At 36.5% G+C, this 18,228-nt stretch overlaps 1 protein-coding gene across 2 annotated transcripts in view; it reads right to left on the bottom strand.

The window, feature by feature from the left end:
- The window catches only part of LOC134794698 (uncharacterized), a 209,989-nt gene that overhangs the window by 38,205 nt on the left and 153,556 nt on the right, over positions 1 to 18,228 (bottom strand). The window contains exon 1 of one of the 2 annotated variants that reach the window (XM_063766470.1): positions 831 to 961. The exons of the other annotated variant lie outside the window; for it this stretch is intronic. Within the exon in view, the coding sequence (XP_063622540.1) occupies positions 831 to 893 (63 nt within the window). The 5' untranslated portion in view covers positions 894 to 961. Of the gene's footprint in view, positions 1 to 830; positions 962 to 18,228 lie in introns of those variants that run through there. 2 annotated transcript variants of the gene reach the window in all.

Genomic DNA, 18,228 nt, shown 5'->3' with positions numbered 1-18,228 from the left:
AATAACACCAGGCGTAGTACAATGTACAAAGAAAAAAAACTTAAGATTGAGTGCACTATAGTATATACCTAGTACGTAAGCATTAATCGAATTACTCATAAAGTACCTAGTAAGCTAAATGAAAATATGCTTCTATTTAATTTGATGTAAAGACCTATTGGAGTTCCAGGAATTGTATGTAAAAACGTAGGTATGACGAAGTGCATATAAGGAAAATATATGAAATAACAGAAAACTGTAAAAACAGTACGCCAAATTTCCTCGTATTGCTCTACAGTACCTATTCTACTGGATGTAATCCCAGCTTGATTCAATGTATTGTATAACCTTATTTATATGAGCATTTTCATTCGGTACCTATAACTTATATAAATTTTCATATTCAAATTATAGGATATAACTGAAATAACGTTTTAAAAAAATTCAACTTTACGGTCGGCATCAAATATAAATCAGTACATACCTACTTTAATTGCACCTTATTCTTATGTGCAGAATACTACGTTTATATACAAACAAATACATTTAAAAAAATATATATACTTTTCCTTGCCATCGACTAGTCGTTCTCCACTATACCTAGTAAAATTTCTTACTAAATTAGTAAAACTTCTAAGTTTTATGACAAAACATAATATGGGGTTTAGTTATTTTTAAGTTATGTATATGGTTATTGTTTTTATGTGAACCGTCAGTGTCACTAACAATAAACTTACACTACTAATACTTTTAGCCTTAAGTGCCTAAAGGGCCTAACTAAACACAATAAAAAATATGTTTTTTTCAGTCCACGTAATAGGCACAAATAATAAACAAAAAAAAACACAAACCCATAGTTTGTGGATCTTCCCTTCTCTGACCCAACAGAACCGCTGTTTCCATGTTCGACTCATCACTCACTTGTCACTTCACTTATCTTAACATCATCACAAAACACAGTCTAAAACACTCCTAATAGCCACTGAAAAAGTTAGGTGTAAAACGGACTGGCCGAATAGAACAAAAAGACTGGCTGAAAATAAATGTATTCGAACTGGCACTTTAAAAATATAACACTGGCAGGAAAGAAATTTTAAATTTGAATTTCGAACGCGCCTCACTGACTACCACTAGGTATCTGGCACTTAAAATATAGAACTGGCCGAAAGGAAAATGAATTCCAAATTTAAAAGTTAGTCCTAATGCGTCTGTCAGACTGAACGAACTACCAAGCACTGACTATCTATCCTTGACTGTTGACTCACAGGAAACTGTAAGGAATTATTACAATGTACCTAATTATTGAGTGCGTATTTAAACAATGTCCAGGTAGATGCTTACAATAACGTTAATGAGGCACCCAAAATACCAGGATTAGGGATCTTATCTGTTGGAATTTTGTTACTTTTGACGCCATTTTTGATAAAATATCCGTGCTAAATTAACTCAGGAAAGCATAATTATTACCACGTTATTTTGTTTTATCTTTTATCACTAATTGCCCTAACTCGTTCTAACAAGCATGCACATCTGACGAAATTTTATAGACGGCGATAGGTAGTAAATGATAAAACGCAACCATAATTTTAAGTCCGCTACTGGTTGAGATATAGGCCTAGCAACAAGCACTTATGTCAAACATCATAAATAAGTCTGCAAAAAATCAGAACCGGATTTCACGCAAAATTCGACAAAATTACTGGATTATTATTGCAATTGTCTGACACTTAAATAAATGTATGTACATTGAAATAACAAACATTGGGTTTTACCGGTACAATTAGTGTGTAATTCCCGGTAAATTCATTTGTTTGTCCGGGTTAATTATAAACGGTGACAGAGTGCAGGATTACAATTAATTAAGCCACAAAAGTAACCACTGGTAATGAAACGACCAATGGATTATTTGGTTTCGTTTAACCGAGTCAAAATGATAATTCTATTCACCTATAAATATAATTCATTTTAGTATAAGGTGGCCAGTTATTGAAACTTTATGCTAAAATTAATTCTGTTTATAGGTGAAAAGCATTATTAGTTTAGGGCGGCCAGTTACAAAAAGTGGCCAGTTAGTTTTGACACAGGAGAGAAAACTTGTGTGTTCGTCAGAACTGCACAGTTATCTCTCCTGTGGACAATAGTTAACAGCTTGTGGACATGTAGGTAATGATAATGATTTTATCATAGTTATCCAAATAAAAGGAGTACCTTTTCATGTGGATAAGGGTTAAATAAGAAAATTAACCTTTCGGTATGTCTACAGGAAAGACGTGAACACAGTTTTGTGTTTGACCCATCTATGTTACCCATAACAAAATTGAGTATCCACCATTTAAAGGGGAAGGGAAAACGACCTCTATTTAGGAACATGATTTGATTTCCAATAAAGTATGTCTGATTTCAAAACTTCAGTCAATCGACACATCAACAGGATACGTAACACACGCACGTATAAGAATTCAAATCAGTTGAATAGTTTCTTAAATATTCGGAGGAAACTTACGATTAAAACAAGAACTGCGAATTATCAGATACATACTATGAAATTTACCGGATTTTCCGGTAACGCGAAGAATTTTAACATCGAGTTCCCGGGGTGGGTCCGGGCAACGCTTTCATTTAGTTAAGCACATGTAGGAATGATAAGTATATAATAGTACAAGCTAGATGACAAGTTTTTATTAAATGGTAGTCGGTCAGATCTATTTTAACTCTGTAACGGTAATGCTGAAGAAAAATTTTTTTTCCGAAATAATTTTTAGCTTGTAAGATTTTTACTATTGTATGTATGTTAGTTTGTAAGGTATGTATCTATGGGCCTTAGTTGCCTGATAATAAATGATATTTAATTTTAATTTAAGAATATAATTTTCAACTGACGGTTCTAAACACACATAGACACGCAATAATTTCATGGTTGAAACTCCAGACTTAACATTTCTTAATCAATCCATCTTAAAGTAGAATTCCTAGACATTTGTCTCAACACCTCATTTTCTAGAATCTAATGAGCCATTCAGTCCATCAGGTAATCAAGAAATCTAGACTTGCACTAAAACATGCAATTTTTTGCGCCGCAGTCGGGTAAGAAGAGATGTCTAGTATAATCTTTCATCGCATTTGAACAATGTTGCAATTTGTAATGGAATAGTTAGCCCGATCAATGAAGAGTGACTACTGCGTGTAAATAACGTTATAATATCTATTCTACCTAATAATACTTATTCTAACAAAATCTAAGGATAATTAATTGTAATAAAAATTTCATTTGCAATCGCCTAATCTAATGGGGCCCACTGATTAACAGTCCGCCGGTCGGTATCGGCCTGTCAGTTAGAACAAAATTTTGACAGTTCCGAACAACTGACAGGCCGATACTGTCCGGCGGACTGTTAATCAGTGGGCCCCTTAAGAAGTAAGTTAGAAAGTCTAAGGGTCTCCTCACTATCTCCTCTTATTATATCGACGCGGAATCGTCAAAAGCCGATAAGAGACAAGCTTCATGTCTACGCAATAATAGGGCCAATTCGAAAGTACACCTTTAATGTTTTAATGTTTTAATATTTATTTGGGCACAAACGGTACAATAATACTTGAGCATTTCTCAAAAAGTTTGTACATTTCGATCACATCTTAGATTTCTATAAAAATTGGTATGCTGGTAAAGTACATGAAGCTGAACAACTTCCAACACATTTCCCAAAATGTCCCAGAAAGTTTCTAAGAAACATTCCTTTTTTGTTACCAAATATGTAAGGAAATCTGGTAAATTTATTGCTAAATTCATTTTTAGCTCTTAGCCATTTATTAATGCTTGACATTTATTTTTCTGTATTTTTGACTTCATAAATTATATTTTTAAATAATCTAAAATTAAATGTCATAATTTAAATAGAATAATCAGTATGCGAGTGAGATGCATGTGCGAATGAGACATTTGAAAATTACAGCATTTGGACATCAATTTGATGTCAAAATTAGGTTTAAATGGGTTCGTTTTTGTTCTCATTGATCGGGCTACGTCTCACATGATTAACTTCCCACTATGGTTCCGGAGCTCAACTGCACAGTTTTGAACAAGGGCAGTAATCAATAATTAATACACCATTTGCCAGCTTAAGGGGCCCACAGATTACCAGTTCACCGGACGATATCAGCCTGTCAGTTGTTCGTAGCTGTCAAATTTTGCTTCTAACTGCCAGGCCGATATCGTCCGGCGAACTGGTAATCTGTGGGCCCCTTAAGAACAGTTTTTTATAAGGCACATATAAAGGTTTTTAAAGATGTTAATTAGAAATAAGACACACAAGTTATCCAAAAATAACAATTTGTAATACATATATAACTCAGTCTTATAATATTATAGCATATATGAAACATGCTTGGCGTACTTAAACATATAATTATAATAAATAAGGCAAAACAAGCCTTTTATGCTATTTTTCCCCTCTGTAGTCAATCAAGTTCCATAAAAGAATAAAGAATCTTACTTTAAGCAGTTTTCATGAAATAAAGTAAAAAATTGCATGCTCCATTATACCTTACTTTTTAAACCTATTTCGCTTAAACCGCTCGTCTTTGTTAGATCATTTTATATTAAAGTAGCCTCATCAAGGTAACTGTCCTGAAATGCTCTACTTTGCACTCAAGTGATAAAATATCACTTTTCCAAATGGCACTTGCCAGATTCTCTGTAAAGGTGCCAGTGTCATCTTTTTTATGACCACAATGTTTTTCATGATTATTATAATAATATAGTATGAAATATAGATACGCTATTTTGTGGCGAGAGAAGTAAATTTCACAAAGAGGTTTAGCGGATTTAAACACGTTAGGGTTAAGTTATGGGAAACTAGCGGTCTTAGAAGTTTATGGTTAGACTGCGTATTAACCGTATTAAATTTATGGAACAGGTATTTGGGAAGTTATTAGGTTTTTTTTCAAGTAAGTATAATAAGTTTGTATGGGATTTCCTCACTTGTACTAATGTAATAGGATCATTCCTGGGTGAATATTAAGAGAAAATATCAGCTAAGAAGTAAGTTTCAGGTAATAGCCTCTTTTTATACAAAAGTGATGAACACTAGTGACTTTGTTTAGAAATTACCATAAAAATAAATAAATAAATTACCAGACTTATATCGACCGGGATATGAACCGTGATTACCCTTTGCATCCCCGTGAATCATTCAAAATAAATTACCATTACTGTATGCGTGTATTTTCATTCGACAAAAAGTTCGACGTGACCTTGAGTTTAATGAGAAAAAAGTAAATCGTATGACTCGAGCACCACACGAGTCGAATATGCCACAATCGCTGTTCGCTTGTAACTTAGGACCCCGTAAACAATTCTACGGTAATCTGATGTGAACTGGAGGTCATTTCTTATTTTTATTTGAGGTCCGTAGTAGATGGGTGCCGTGAGTGCACCTTTTGTTTTTTTTTTTGTTTTTTTTTTTGTTTTTTTTTATGTAATAATCAGCAAGCGAGCAGACGAGCCGCCTGATGGGAAGCGGTCATCGTCGCCCATGGACATAAGCAACATCACAGGAGCCACTTAAGCGTTGCCGACCCTTGAGAACCCTAAATACCCGCTTCTTGAAGAATCCCATGTCGCCATGTTATTTACAACTAAATACCAGTAATACCACGTACAAGTATTTAGGAGTATTACTTGTATAGCTCTACAATAGTTTGACATTATATTCTTATACCTTTAAACGAGCTTTCGGGGATCTCGGAAACGGCTCTAACGATTTCGATGAAATTTGCTAAATGGGGGTTTTCGGGGGCGAAAAATCGATCTCGCTAGGTCTTATCTCTGGGAAACGCATTTTTTAGTTTTTATATGTTTTCCGAGCTAAGCTCGGTCTCCCAGATATTATGTATTAACATAAATCCATAAGAGATCCACCGAGTTCATAAATAGTTATCCTACAAAGAGGTGCACATCAAACTACTCTATTTATTAAACCTATTTGCAAAAAAATATGTAACTTCGTATAAGATGAATAAAGTCTAAGGAAAAAACGTGCCTCGGAAATCAAGAAAAGAAGAAAAAGTCATTCTCGGATAGATGGCGCACACACCTTTGGCCTATGCTCGGCGTGACGACACCGTTTCATATTTAACAATTTTAACACATAGATATCAGTGAATGAACATGGGTCAAAGTGATATAAAAATAATAAAATCATTTATCCATATATATACATATTTTTGATAATTTTATACGTTTTCATTTTGAGTTTTAGTCGTGTGTCGATAGATGGCAGTAAATTTACTGTGACTACAAATTTTACTATGACAGGACCCCTCTATACTATCTATTCTCTTTGCTATTTGTAAAGGTTTCATAAATTGGACTTACATGTCTTAACAAGCACAGAGTATTCTCTCTCTACCAGTCGACCAATATTATTGTCAATGTTTAACTGACTGTATTTTACATTTATCAAGTCCACCGCTTGGCAATTTTTCGTCTACTTTGCTCACCGCCACGAATAATTCTTTACACACAGTTTTGGATGATCCACGGTTAGTTTACTAGACTTATATCGACCGGGATATGGACTGCGATTACCTTTTGTATTACAAGATACATGTCTTCTTCTTTGTCGTCACACTCATGTCACAGTGGTCGTGGTCGTCATATCAGAGCTGGTGGCCCTAGGGGCAAGATGCATGAGACCGAAAACAATACAAAAGGTAATCACACTAATCACGGTCCATATCCCGGTCGATATAAGTCTAAAGGGGCCCACTGATTAACAGTCCGCCGGACGGTATCGGCCTGTCAGTTAGAATAAAATTTTGACAGTACCGAACAACTGACAGGCCGATACCGTCTGGCGAACTGTTAATCAGTGAGCCCCTTAATTCTTTAATAACTGAGAATCCTGTAATCCATAATAAAGTTTGGTTGTCAATCTAAGTTGTTCGCGAAAGAAATAAAAAACCCTAATATTAACTGACGTTGTTATGCACTGTGCTAAAAAGCGGATCACGGGCGATTTTTCTGTCTGGCCGGTGGGCGTACGATATGTCAGTTTAGTTCACAACCGGTTCTTTGGCACATTCGCATCGGGTCACACTTTATTAAAATCATAATGTTGCGCGCTAAACTTCACTAGATAGCTTAAAAAGGTAAAAATTTGGTTATTTAAGATAGCTCAACAATGTTGTTAGCAGAAATAATAATTCTGCTAACAACATCGTCTTTGAAATAATTTTCAAGAACAGTGATTATTTTCTGGCCACGGTTTCAGAATTAAAGAGGAGACACAATTTTTAAAATTTTCGGAGCGAATAATCGCTAAGGAAAATAATTGATCACAACTGGTTTAGATAATATGCATCATTTTGTTTTTATTCATAAATTATTGACATAATCTTTACAATTGTAGAAGTGCTATACCTAAACATATTTTTCCCAAGTCGGTGTATTGTATCGCTTGGAGTCTTCAGGTTTTTACATATTTTACTGGCGACCCGCACCGGCTTCGCACGGGTAACACGAAACCTTAACAAATTGAAGGTGTATACCTCAACCATCCCCAAGAATCACTCTATTCATCGGTGAAAACCGCATGAAAATCCTTTCAGAAGTTTTTGAGTTTATCGGGAACTTACAAACACAAACAGACAGACGCGGCGGGGGACTATGTTTTATAAGGTGTAGTTTTTAAAGTTGTTCACTACACTTTTTTTTCAAATTTGGGATTTTTTATGTTATTTCTACTCAGAATCATGAGCTCTTTTGATCGTAGATGACAACTTTAAATAAAATCGCCCAGTGATAGTGATAATAAATAGTCTGTAGAATCTAACTCAACAAAATTATTTTCACTAAGTTGTGAATATTAGTAAGTCCTGTTGTTTTCAATGTGAATTGATAATTCCGTCCCATTTCCGGGGCCGCGTTATCTTCCCGAAACCTACAAGCCTGGATTACTAATGGATGACAGCTGGCCTATATTCCTAGGCTTAAGCTCAATAAGCCTAGGCTCAAGCCTAGTCTTGTTAATTGACGACCTGTTAAATGGGCTTAATAGCTTAAATATTTAAAATTGATTCCGTCGTAATTGGTCGCATTAAATAATTAATTTTACTGTCTTAGGTATTTTAAAATCGTGAGTATTCACGTACCTACGAGTAAACGGTTTTAGTCAATACGAGCAACACGTTTCGGAGAGCTTAGTTCTTAGGTCTTCATTTTCAAGCACTGAGACATTGTGTAGTCAATAAGAGCAACACGTTTCGGAGAGCTTAGTTCTTAGGTCTTCATTTTCAAGCACTGAGACATTGTGTAGTCAATAAGAGCAACACGTTTCGGAGAGCTTAGTTCTTAGGTTTTCATTTTCAAGCACTGAGACATTGTGTAGTCAATAAGAGCAACACGTTTCGGAGAGCTTAGTTCTTAGGTCTTCATTTTCAAGCACTGAGACATTGTGTAGTCAATAAGAGCAACACGTTTCGGAGAGCTTAGTTCTTAGGTCTTCATTTTCAAGCACTGAGACATTGTGTAGTCAATAAGAGCAACACATTTCGGAGAGCTTAGTTCTTAGGTCTTCATTTTCAAGCACTGAGACATGTGTGCGTCTCCAGTCATTTCAATTTTAATGTTAGTATGACTGACTAGCGGTGGTGGCCGAGTGGATATGACGTCCGACTTTCAATCCGGAGGTCGCGGGTTCAAATCCTGGCTCGCAACAATGAGTTTTTCGGAACTTATGTACGAAATAACATTTGATATTTACCACTTGCTTTTCGGTGAAGGAAAACATCGTGAGGAAACCTGCATACATCCGCGAAGAAATTCAAAGGTGTATGTGAAGTCCCCAATCCGCATTGGGCCAGCGTGGGGACTATAGCCCAAGCCCTATTGCGAGTGAGAGGAGGCCTGTGCCCAGCAGTGGGACGTATATAGGCTGAATGATGATGATGACTGACTAAAGTTAAAGTATAAGTTAGTTACCGTAAAACGGGGTGTCTTTAGGAAAATTTGGGGTTACTTTGATAGTTTTAAAACGGACATAAAATTACCATTATTCATTATTTACTGAAAATGTTCGTGTAACAAGTTAGTTTTACTATAATTATGTTCATGTTCACCTACTGTAAAAAATCTCGCATAAAAATATATTATGGCTTAAAAACTAGAATTTCAAAGTCGTTTAAAAGTAAGTTAATCTCACGCTAGCGAATATATATATCACACTGATGTCAGTGTCAAACTGGTGGTAAGGCTACTGATCTGATCAGATTATTTTGCTGTCGATCGTGAAGTGATCGATTATTTTGAGAGGAACTTGTGTTTTCATTAATTCTCATATAAAAATTTATTACCAAGTATATCTTAGTAGCTATCAACCACGCCAAATTCCAAATAGTAGCCGCCAACGACGCCATCTTGCCACAGACAAACTCACAATTTTAAACCACAGACTATCAATCAATTTAGTTTTTTTACACACGCACGCACAGCCGGAGCTAAGATGCCACTATTTTAATTGCCAAACTTTTTTACATACAGTGGGTTTTGGAAAGTATGGGTAAAGACCGAAACGGAGAATTACTGCAATGTTACGACTAGATTTACTTTCTACGCGTTGATGGCCATTTTAAGTAATAAAAGGTGCGTAATTGGATTAAATTGAGACCAGTGAAGAATACAAACTGGTATCCATTAGAGATGCCACGAATATTCGGCAACTATTCGGTATTCGGCCTATTCGGCCACTTTGCCGAATATTCGGTATTCGGCCGAATGATGCCTACTATTCGGCCGAATACCGAATATCTGTTGCACCTACCTAAAAAGAAAAATTACACAAAAAAATAACCAAAACCTAGGTATATTTAATATTTAAAATGTATTCTTGGAGTGTAGTTAAATACGAAGGCACGTTTTTGAGCATTTGTTGATTACAAAATATTTTATTTTTATCATAGGTCTGATTTGATTTTGACTCTAACTACATTAATTAATTCTGTTCAACATTAAAATATATCTTAGCAAACGTTGTGCTTTGTTGGCGAACAGTTTTCATAATAACTGTGACTCAAAATGTTCGCATGTTCGGTCGCCGAATATTCGGTATTCGGCCGAGAGAGGGGCCGAATATTCGGTATTCGGTATTCGGCCAAATTCACTATTCGGGGCATCTCTAGTATCCATACAATGATACTGTTTTCGTTGTGTCGGACCAAGAAAAGTCTGCAGCGGATTTGATAGCCCACGCAGTGTAAGTGTTATTTATACGTCATAATTGTATAGAAGTTTGACGTTTAAAAAACACGTGCACTGCGTGGGCTATCAAATCCGCTGCAGACTTTTCTTGGTCTGACTCTAGTATAAATTGCCGAGGTTTCCGTCTCATATCTACTCATAATTTGCTTGCAGTTTTTACTTACGGGCAACAAGATTGGGGCCAGTACAGTGGTGTCACGTACACGAATTCGAGCCAATCGTGCAGTCTTGCGCCACAACGCGATTGGTTGATGAGTTCGCATGACGCGCGCGATTGGTCGCAACTCTTGCGTTAGACTGCACGATTGGCTATGGCTCGAATTGGTGAGTGACACCGCTGAACTAGCACCATTCTTAGTGCCCGTAAGCCGTCTTTAAATATGTCAATGGTATTTACTGTTTAACTGTCTCTGGTTTAACGAACCTTTTGAAACATTCACAGTCCATGAGCACACTGCTCTAACATACTATTAAGAGACGCGTTCAAGTATGTCCGTTTCTAATAAATCTTTAAACTGTTATTAAATAAACCGGTCACAGCCTTACACGTGTGTGCGAGACAGGGATATGCACGTAAATAGCGTCCCGCTCGCACACCGGAGCGGCGTCCGGTTCTGCATCCAATCAATGAGTAAAATAGAGCCCTACAGAGTCCTACATTTCGAGAGTAAAATAATTAGAAATGTATGGTTATTTCGAAGTTTTTGCAAAAAACCGGTTCCGATCCCTGCTATCTATACTTAGTTATATAATATCATGGCACCCTATATGAAGACCGTCTTTTAAAACCGGTATAGCTACAGCCTTAACACGATTAGAATATTAAAGGTTAATAACATACAATGTTACTATGTTACTATGCAGGATTGTGATATAATTAAGAAATCGTAATTTATAATTCTAAAATTTTGACCAAACTAAATATATCTGCAGCACCATTTGCGATTTAAGAACCTATATAAATGTCTCCCCACACCTATCGACGCGAAATCGGCAAAAGCACATAGAAAAAAGCTTTATGTCTACGCAATAAGAGCGAAATAGACGTCGTCGAGTCGTAAGATAAAGATAGTTTATTTTTCAAGTAGGCATATTACAATGCGCTCATCCTGAACCCTACTCCACTGATCGAGAAGGTTTAAATGGAGGAGGGTATCCAAATATGGGACCGGCAAGAAACTCGGCGGGACACATCATTTCAAAACATTACATCTTATAATTAACATGCAGGCGTCGACAGAGCCGACTACTTTTAACTCATTAATTAATATATGTACCAGTTATTTAAAAGCTCAGACATCTTTCCTCTTACATGAATCAAAATGTCTTATTATGCCCTGCGTCTGCCCACATCGAATAAGCTTCAATGTCAAACATACATTATTGATCAGAACCGGCAAATGAGTCACCAGTCAATCGAACTGATATAAACTCAATATAAAGGCAGATGAATCAGTTGCCACGAACATATGAGATCGAAAAGGTACCTACTCAAAATAGTTATTTGACAAAATTTGCCCCCGAGTGAAACACAAAATTTTTCACCACACCAACCCGAAGCAAATATTAAATGTAAAATATGAAACAAAATCAAATCCAAATGAATGTTATTAAATATTTATCATCCAAAATCATCATTTAAAAGTCAATTGTACCAGCAAACGTAAGAAAACAACTCAAAATTTGCATTTGATTACTTTGCCTCACATGTGAATAAAAAGCAACTTTGCTATCAGTTTTTGAAGTGCAAAGTAAGCCTTTCCGAGCTAGTGTGGTGAAAATATATAAACGATCTTTTAGTCGAGGTGTTAGAGAGCATGTTTCGATATTTGTGGTAAAAAAGTCTAGGATTATTCAACTGAAGTAGAGGTAAACAACAGGCGGCCTTATCGCTAAAAAGCCGCCACCGCCAGCACGTTTAGATATTTGTGGTAAAAAAGTCTGCAGAGATTTTGACAGCACACGCAGTGCCAGTGTTATTTATACGTCATAATTTCTTTTACCACAAATATCTAAACATGCTGGTGGTCGCGGCTTTTTAGCGATAAGGCCGCCTGTTGTTTGCCTCTACTTCAGTTGAATAATCCTATCCAGTTCAGATGTTTTTAATGACGGCTTGTTGATGTCAATCTAACAACAAAATAATAAGGAAAACCAATCGGTTTAATAAGGAATATTTCCATAGTATACAGCTTCATAGCTTAATAAGAAATCATAGGTTGATAGGTATACATAACGCATAATATGCTATTTTAAGTTTCGAACTTAAATTTTCATTTTCGGTCAGTCACTCTCTTTCTCTAGTCTTTAGTGCCCATCTAAGACTTTGAAGTCACAAAGTGCGAAGTGCCATTAACGTCATATATCCATAAGCATTTGACGTTTATTATAACAATTCATCATTCTGTCACTGAAAACGCTGTGCAAAGTTAGATTGGTCTGACTCTAGCTTACTATCTTAAGATTCGTATTATATTTTCCTTTTTGCCAGTCTTTTCCAGATAACCTTAAAAATTAAAAAAAAACACAAACATCAATCACTGGCCACAACACTGATTCCAATTTCAAATCTCACAGCGACCACTATGCGCGCGCGACGGTTCGTGACTCATCCCATCTCGAATAAAAAAAACACGTCTTGCGCGTGCGCGAATATATTTGAACTGACTGGCGCAGAGAGCGTGAAGCAACGGTGTATAATACCATCCATACGAAACGGTATTAAACGGTATGAAACTAATAGGTTGATAAGGCCTTTTTCTTTTGATCGGTTGCGAAATGTAGCGGCGAAATCAAATGGTAATAAAATTATATAAAAGTTTAGGTACTTGTTACGTTTCGTCGTTGGGAAGGTTTGAGAATGTTTCTAAGGTTGCCGAAATTAAGTTAAGGATGTGTTTTCGAGGTCAGTAACTTTTGTGAGCTTAAAGGAACCGGAAATTGGGATTAAGTATGTCGTTTAAGGACTCTTGATCTGTTTTCTGGTCATCTCGTGATGTCAAGGAATATTTATTGCATGTAGAAAGTTTAGATGTTTTCGATTTCTAAATGATCGTAAATTTCGTAATGTCTAGTATAAATAAATAATAAATAAATAAATATTATAGGACATTTTTACACAAATTGACTAAGCCCCACGGTAAGCTCAAGAAGGCTTGTGTTGTGGGTACTCAGACAACGATATATATAATATATAAATACTTAAATACATAGAAAACAACCATGACTCAGGAACAAATATCTGTATCATCATACAAATAAATGCCCTTACCAGGATTCGAACCCGGGACCATCGGCTTCATAGGCAGGGTCACTACACACTAGGCCAGACCGGTCGTCAAATGTAGTATGCATATATGAGAAGCTATTTGGAATTATAAATTTATGTTTCAATATTTTGAATTTTTATAGTAACATTAACTAAGTAAGACCAATGTTTTATGAGTACTGTCTAGTTTTTGGGTAAGGACTAGTGTCCGACCGAAGGTTCGGTTTCGGTTTCGGTTTCGGCCAGTTTCGGCCAAAAAATCATGTTTCGGCTGTAGTTTCGGTTTCGGCCAAAAAACGGCCGAACCTTTCGGCCGTGCCGAAACTTACGAAATGGTACTTTGTACTATGAAACTAAACTATGTGACAAAGACTAAAAGTTGGGGAATAAGTCGGACAACAATATTAATATGTATCTACATATACTGATTCATGTACTTATATAGGTACAGAAATTAATTGGTTTATTATAAAACACAATTCCACTAATGAGGGCGCCACTGGACGCTCGACGCAGTCTTAAGAGGCTGTTAATACCTATAACGCGCACACTGTCTAATTGTATCGGAGTAAATGAGATAGCACTGTCGCATGTTACTGGGCCTGGGCAAAGGAATAATAAGAAAACTCATCATCTTCCTCGCGTAATCCCGGAATCTTTGCCACGGCTCATGGGAGCCTGGGGTCCAACTGACAACTAATCCCAAGAATTGGCGTAGGCACTAGATTTTACGAAAGCGACTGCCATCAGACTGACCTTCGAACCCAGAGAGTAAACTAGCCTTATCGGGACTAGTCCGGCTTCCTCATGATGTTTATGCTTCACCGAAAAGCAAATAGTAAATATCAAATGATATCTCGTATATAAGTTCCGAAAAACTCATTGGTACGAGACGGGGTTTGTACCTGCGACCTTCTGATTGAAAGTCGCACACTCTTACCGCTAGGCCACCAGCGCTCAAGGAAATATCTCGCTTTTTAATACAATGGACATTGGCTGGAGTATGTGCTCAACTAATTATCCTGAAGCCTGAAGCACGGCTTTGACTTCGCATGAAAGTTCGCCTCACTGGGGCACTTCGGACGTTTAGGCCCAGGTGAAGATCGGTACCCGGCCTTGCGATATTGTCAACAAATAAATTCGCGCTCGCTGCGCTCGCGTTTTTGGTTGACCCGGTATCTACATGTTAGCTTGAATGGTGAATGAATAGAGTTAGACCAAGAAAATTCTGCAATGATTTTGATAGCATACCTACGCAGTGCAACTAGTGCAAATGTTATTTATATGTCATAATTTCATAGAAATTTTGACGTTTAAAATAACACTTGCACTGCGTGTGTTATCAAAATCGTTGCAGAATTATCTTGGTCTAACTCTAGTAATTTTCTTAAAAAACTGCTTAAGTAACGTCAATTTCAAGGACATTGGGTGATGACAGCCCCTTAATATGTGTGTAAAAGCGGTTTTATGACATTTTTTCAACGATTTTAACAAGTCTACAAAAGTTTCGGTTTCGGTTTCGGTTTCGGCCGAAACTAGAGCCAAAGCCGAACATTCGGTTTCGGTTTCGGTTTCGGCAAAAAAACATGTTTCGGTCGGACACTAGTAAGGACTAATTAATTTAACTAAACTTGAAGTGGAAGTTGAATTAGTGGGGCATTTGTCGGTTTCGCTTAAATGCTAACAAATTCGTTTTCACCACACCAGCTCGGAAAGCCTTACTTTGCACTTCAAAAACTGATAGCAAAGTTGCATTTTATTCACATGTGAGGCAAAGTAATCAAATGCAAATTTTGAGTTGTTTTCTTATGTTTGCTGGTAAAATTGACTTTTAAATGATGATTTTGGATGATAAATATTTAATAACATTCATTTGGATTTGATTTGGTTTGATTTTGTTTAATATTTTACATTTAATATTTGCTTCGGGTTGGTGTGGTGAAAAATTTTGTGTTTCACTCGGGGGCAAATTTTGTTTAACCCTCGTGCTTTGAAACCCTCGCAACACTCAAGATTCCATTTTGGAATCTTTCGCTTGCTCGGGTATCAATATTAGCACAAGCGGTTAAACAACAACTTTGCCCCCTTGTAAAACAAATAACTATTTTCTTGCAACTATGTATATATGTATGTCCGGCACATTCACCCAAACTTACTTGTTTAGCTTGACCAAATAATAACATAAATACTACACACCCTAATTAACTATTAATAATCTATATTAACACAGTACACGTTTCAGAACGTTAAACAATTGGCGCTAAAATGAAATTTCTTCCAGACATTTCAATCGACAATCAACTAAACATTATTATTCATTATATATTATTGTCTTTAAACAAGACAATAAATAATTCTAACAATACATTTCACACAATATATAAATTCCTCATTGAAACAAGGAGGTGGTTGGTACAATTAATTATAATCGTTCTTACTGTACTACAATGTACTTGTCGTCTTTGATCGCTCATTAAGATTAGTCTTTAACATTACGTAATTATTGTAATTATTATACACGTCGTTTTATAACGATACATGTTCCCATATGTTTAAGCCACGTGCGATGATCCTAGAAAGGTTAGAATATCTTTGTAACTAACATCTGGAGCCGAGTGAATGCCCTAGGTGACCTGTACATTTATAAATTTACATATGTTTAAGATATTAAGCTAACACGATTTAACTAGCGTATTTTTACTATTTTTAGTCGCCCGACATGTTACGGAAAGCCTGGATTTCCATTTGTAGCTTAGTGTTAGTATGACTCACTCACGACAGTTTAAATTCGAGAATAAGATGTACCTAGAGTACCTACTTAGGGGTCATCCATTAATTACGTCACACGAATTTCTAAGTTTTTAGACCCCTCCCCCCCTCCTTGTCACGCTTGGTCACATTTGGCAAAGGCCTCCCCCCTGGTGTGATGTCACATTTTCTCAACGAAATCGGCAAATCGAATTAAGTGTTACCATTAATATTTTATTTTTGTATTATATATTTTTGGCGAACTAAATATTAGTAATTTTATAACGGAAAACTGATAAGGTAAGAAAATTATATGAATAAAAACGATTATCGTTCCAAAAACTTGTTATTTCACTGTATAGCGGATAAAGTAATCTAAATAAATTTCGGTTACTGATGAAGTTAAAGTGACGTCACAAAGTTTGTGACTCCCCCCTCCCCCTTGTCACAACATGTCACATTATCTTGACCCCCTCCCTCCCCCTAAACGTGTGATGTAATTAATGGATGACCCCTTAACACTAAAAAGACGATTTTTTTTAATTTGACGATTGGCGTCTATTTCAAGTGTAATAGTAATCGAAACCGTAAGAAAGTTTAGCAAAATACGTATGTGCAGAAAAAAATACTAATTTCATCGGAACTTTGCAATTTTTGAACACATTCACATTGTTATTTAGAACGTCGTGTATACGAGTTTCCAGCTTATTACCTCTTATTTCGAGGTGAAACCACATAATAAATAATAGTCCTACCGCACAGAAAGGAACCTTCCTACAAAACCGAAGTTTGACAGCGGTTCAAGGTCAAATCATGCTGTCCCTTTCTAATATATGGCACTATCCCTTTCGGCTATTTAGGGTTGACAAAATTCTTATCTGTGGCCGTGCACGCAAAGGGACGTCAAGTTGTGTCAACCCTAATAATTGCTCGGAGCAATGCTGAGCCGAACGGAGCCGAGTTTGCCCGAAGGGAGAAGTTTCGCACCCCAGGTGAAACATTTAATTAGTTAGAGCCAACTTCTGTATTTTCACGTCAAAAGTGCTTAAGGGACACTTGCACCATCCCACTAACCCGGGGTTAAGGGGTTAAACCGTTAACCCAGTGTCAAATTTTACTGGTAACCATGGTAACTCCAGGTTTACCCGGTTAACCCCGGGTTAGTGAATGGTGCAAGGCCCCTAAATAAGCCATTTAATACCCATTTACCTACTGTCCATTAACGAGACACTGACCCGATCCCTTGAACAAAGAAATTAGCATTTTAGTGGACTAATTGAGCTCCGTATTGGATGCAAATGCCTGCATCAGCATTATGCGATGTTTGAGCTTAAAGCTTTAATGCACTGTTGGAAGTGCAGTGTGAAGTGCTTAATTAAAGCTTTTCTTTAGTAGGTAGGTAACTACTATAAAATAGTTATTTACGATCAGAGCTGGGCACCGTTAATCAAAAAGTTAACTTCGTTAATCGTTAATCCGTTAAATTAAAAGTTAACTTCGTTAAACGTTAAAACGTTACTTTACCAAAGTTTTAACGGAAGTTAAAGTTAATCGTTAATCGTTAACTCGAAATCGTAAATATCCGCAATAAGAAATAATCATAAATTTTGATTTTTGTTAAAGACTAATCTACTAATTAACATGGTAATCATTACTAATTAATAATAGCATAGCCAATAAAAATATCATTCGCTAGCATCGCCCATAAGGTGCATGGGGAACATGCACCTTATGGGCGATGCTAGCGAACATGAGCATATTAAAATTGTCGTCTGATAGCGACGCCCGTTTTGGAGAAAAAATATCTTTTCCCGCCGAAAACAGGCGTTTCACAGCAGCACTCGAAGGTATACTAGTGTTATATTTGAGGCAGCGCGCGGCCTTGGTGTGAGTAGGTACTTAGGTATTAACGATTAACGGACTTAAGAAAAGTTAACGGAAGTTAACAAGTCCGTTACAGGTTTTTAAAGTTAACTTA

The sequence above is a fragment of the Cydia splendana genome, chromosome 11 (genome assembly GCF_910591565.1).
Source record: "Cydia splendana chromosome 11, ilCydSple1.2, whole genome shotgun sequence".
NCBI lineage: Eukaryota > Metazoa > Arthropoda > Insecta > Lepidoptera > Tortricidae > Cydia > Cydia splendana.
Note: the sequence above shows the minus strand (reverse complement) of the source record. Positions and strands in the feature narration are given on the sequence as shown.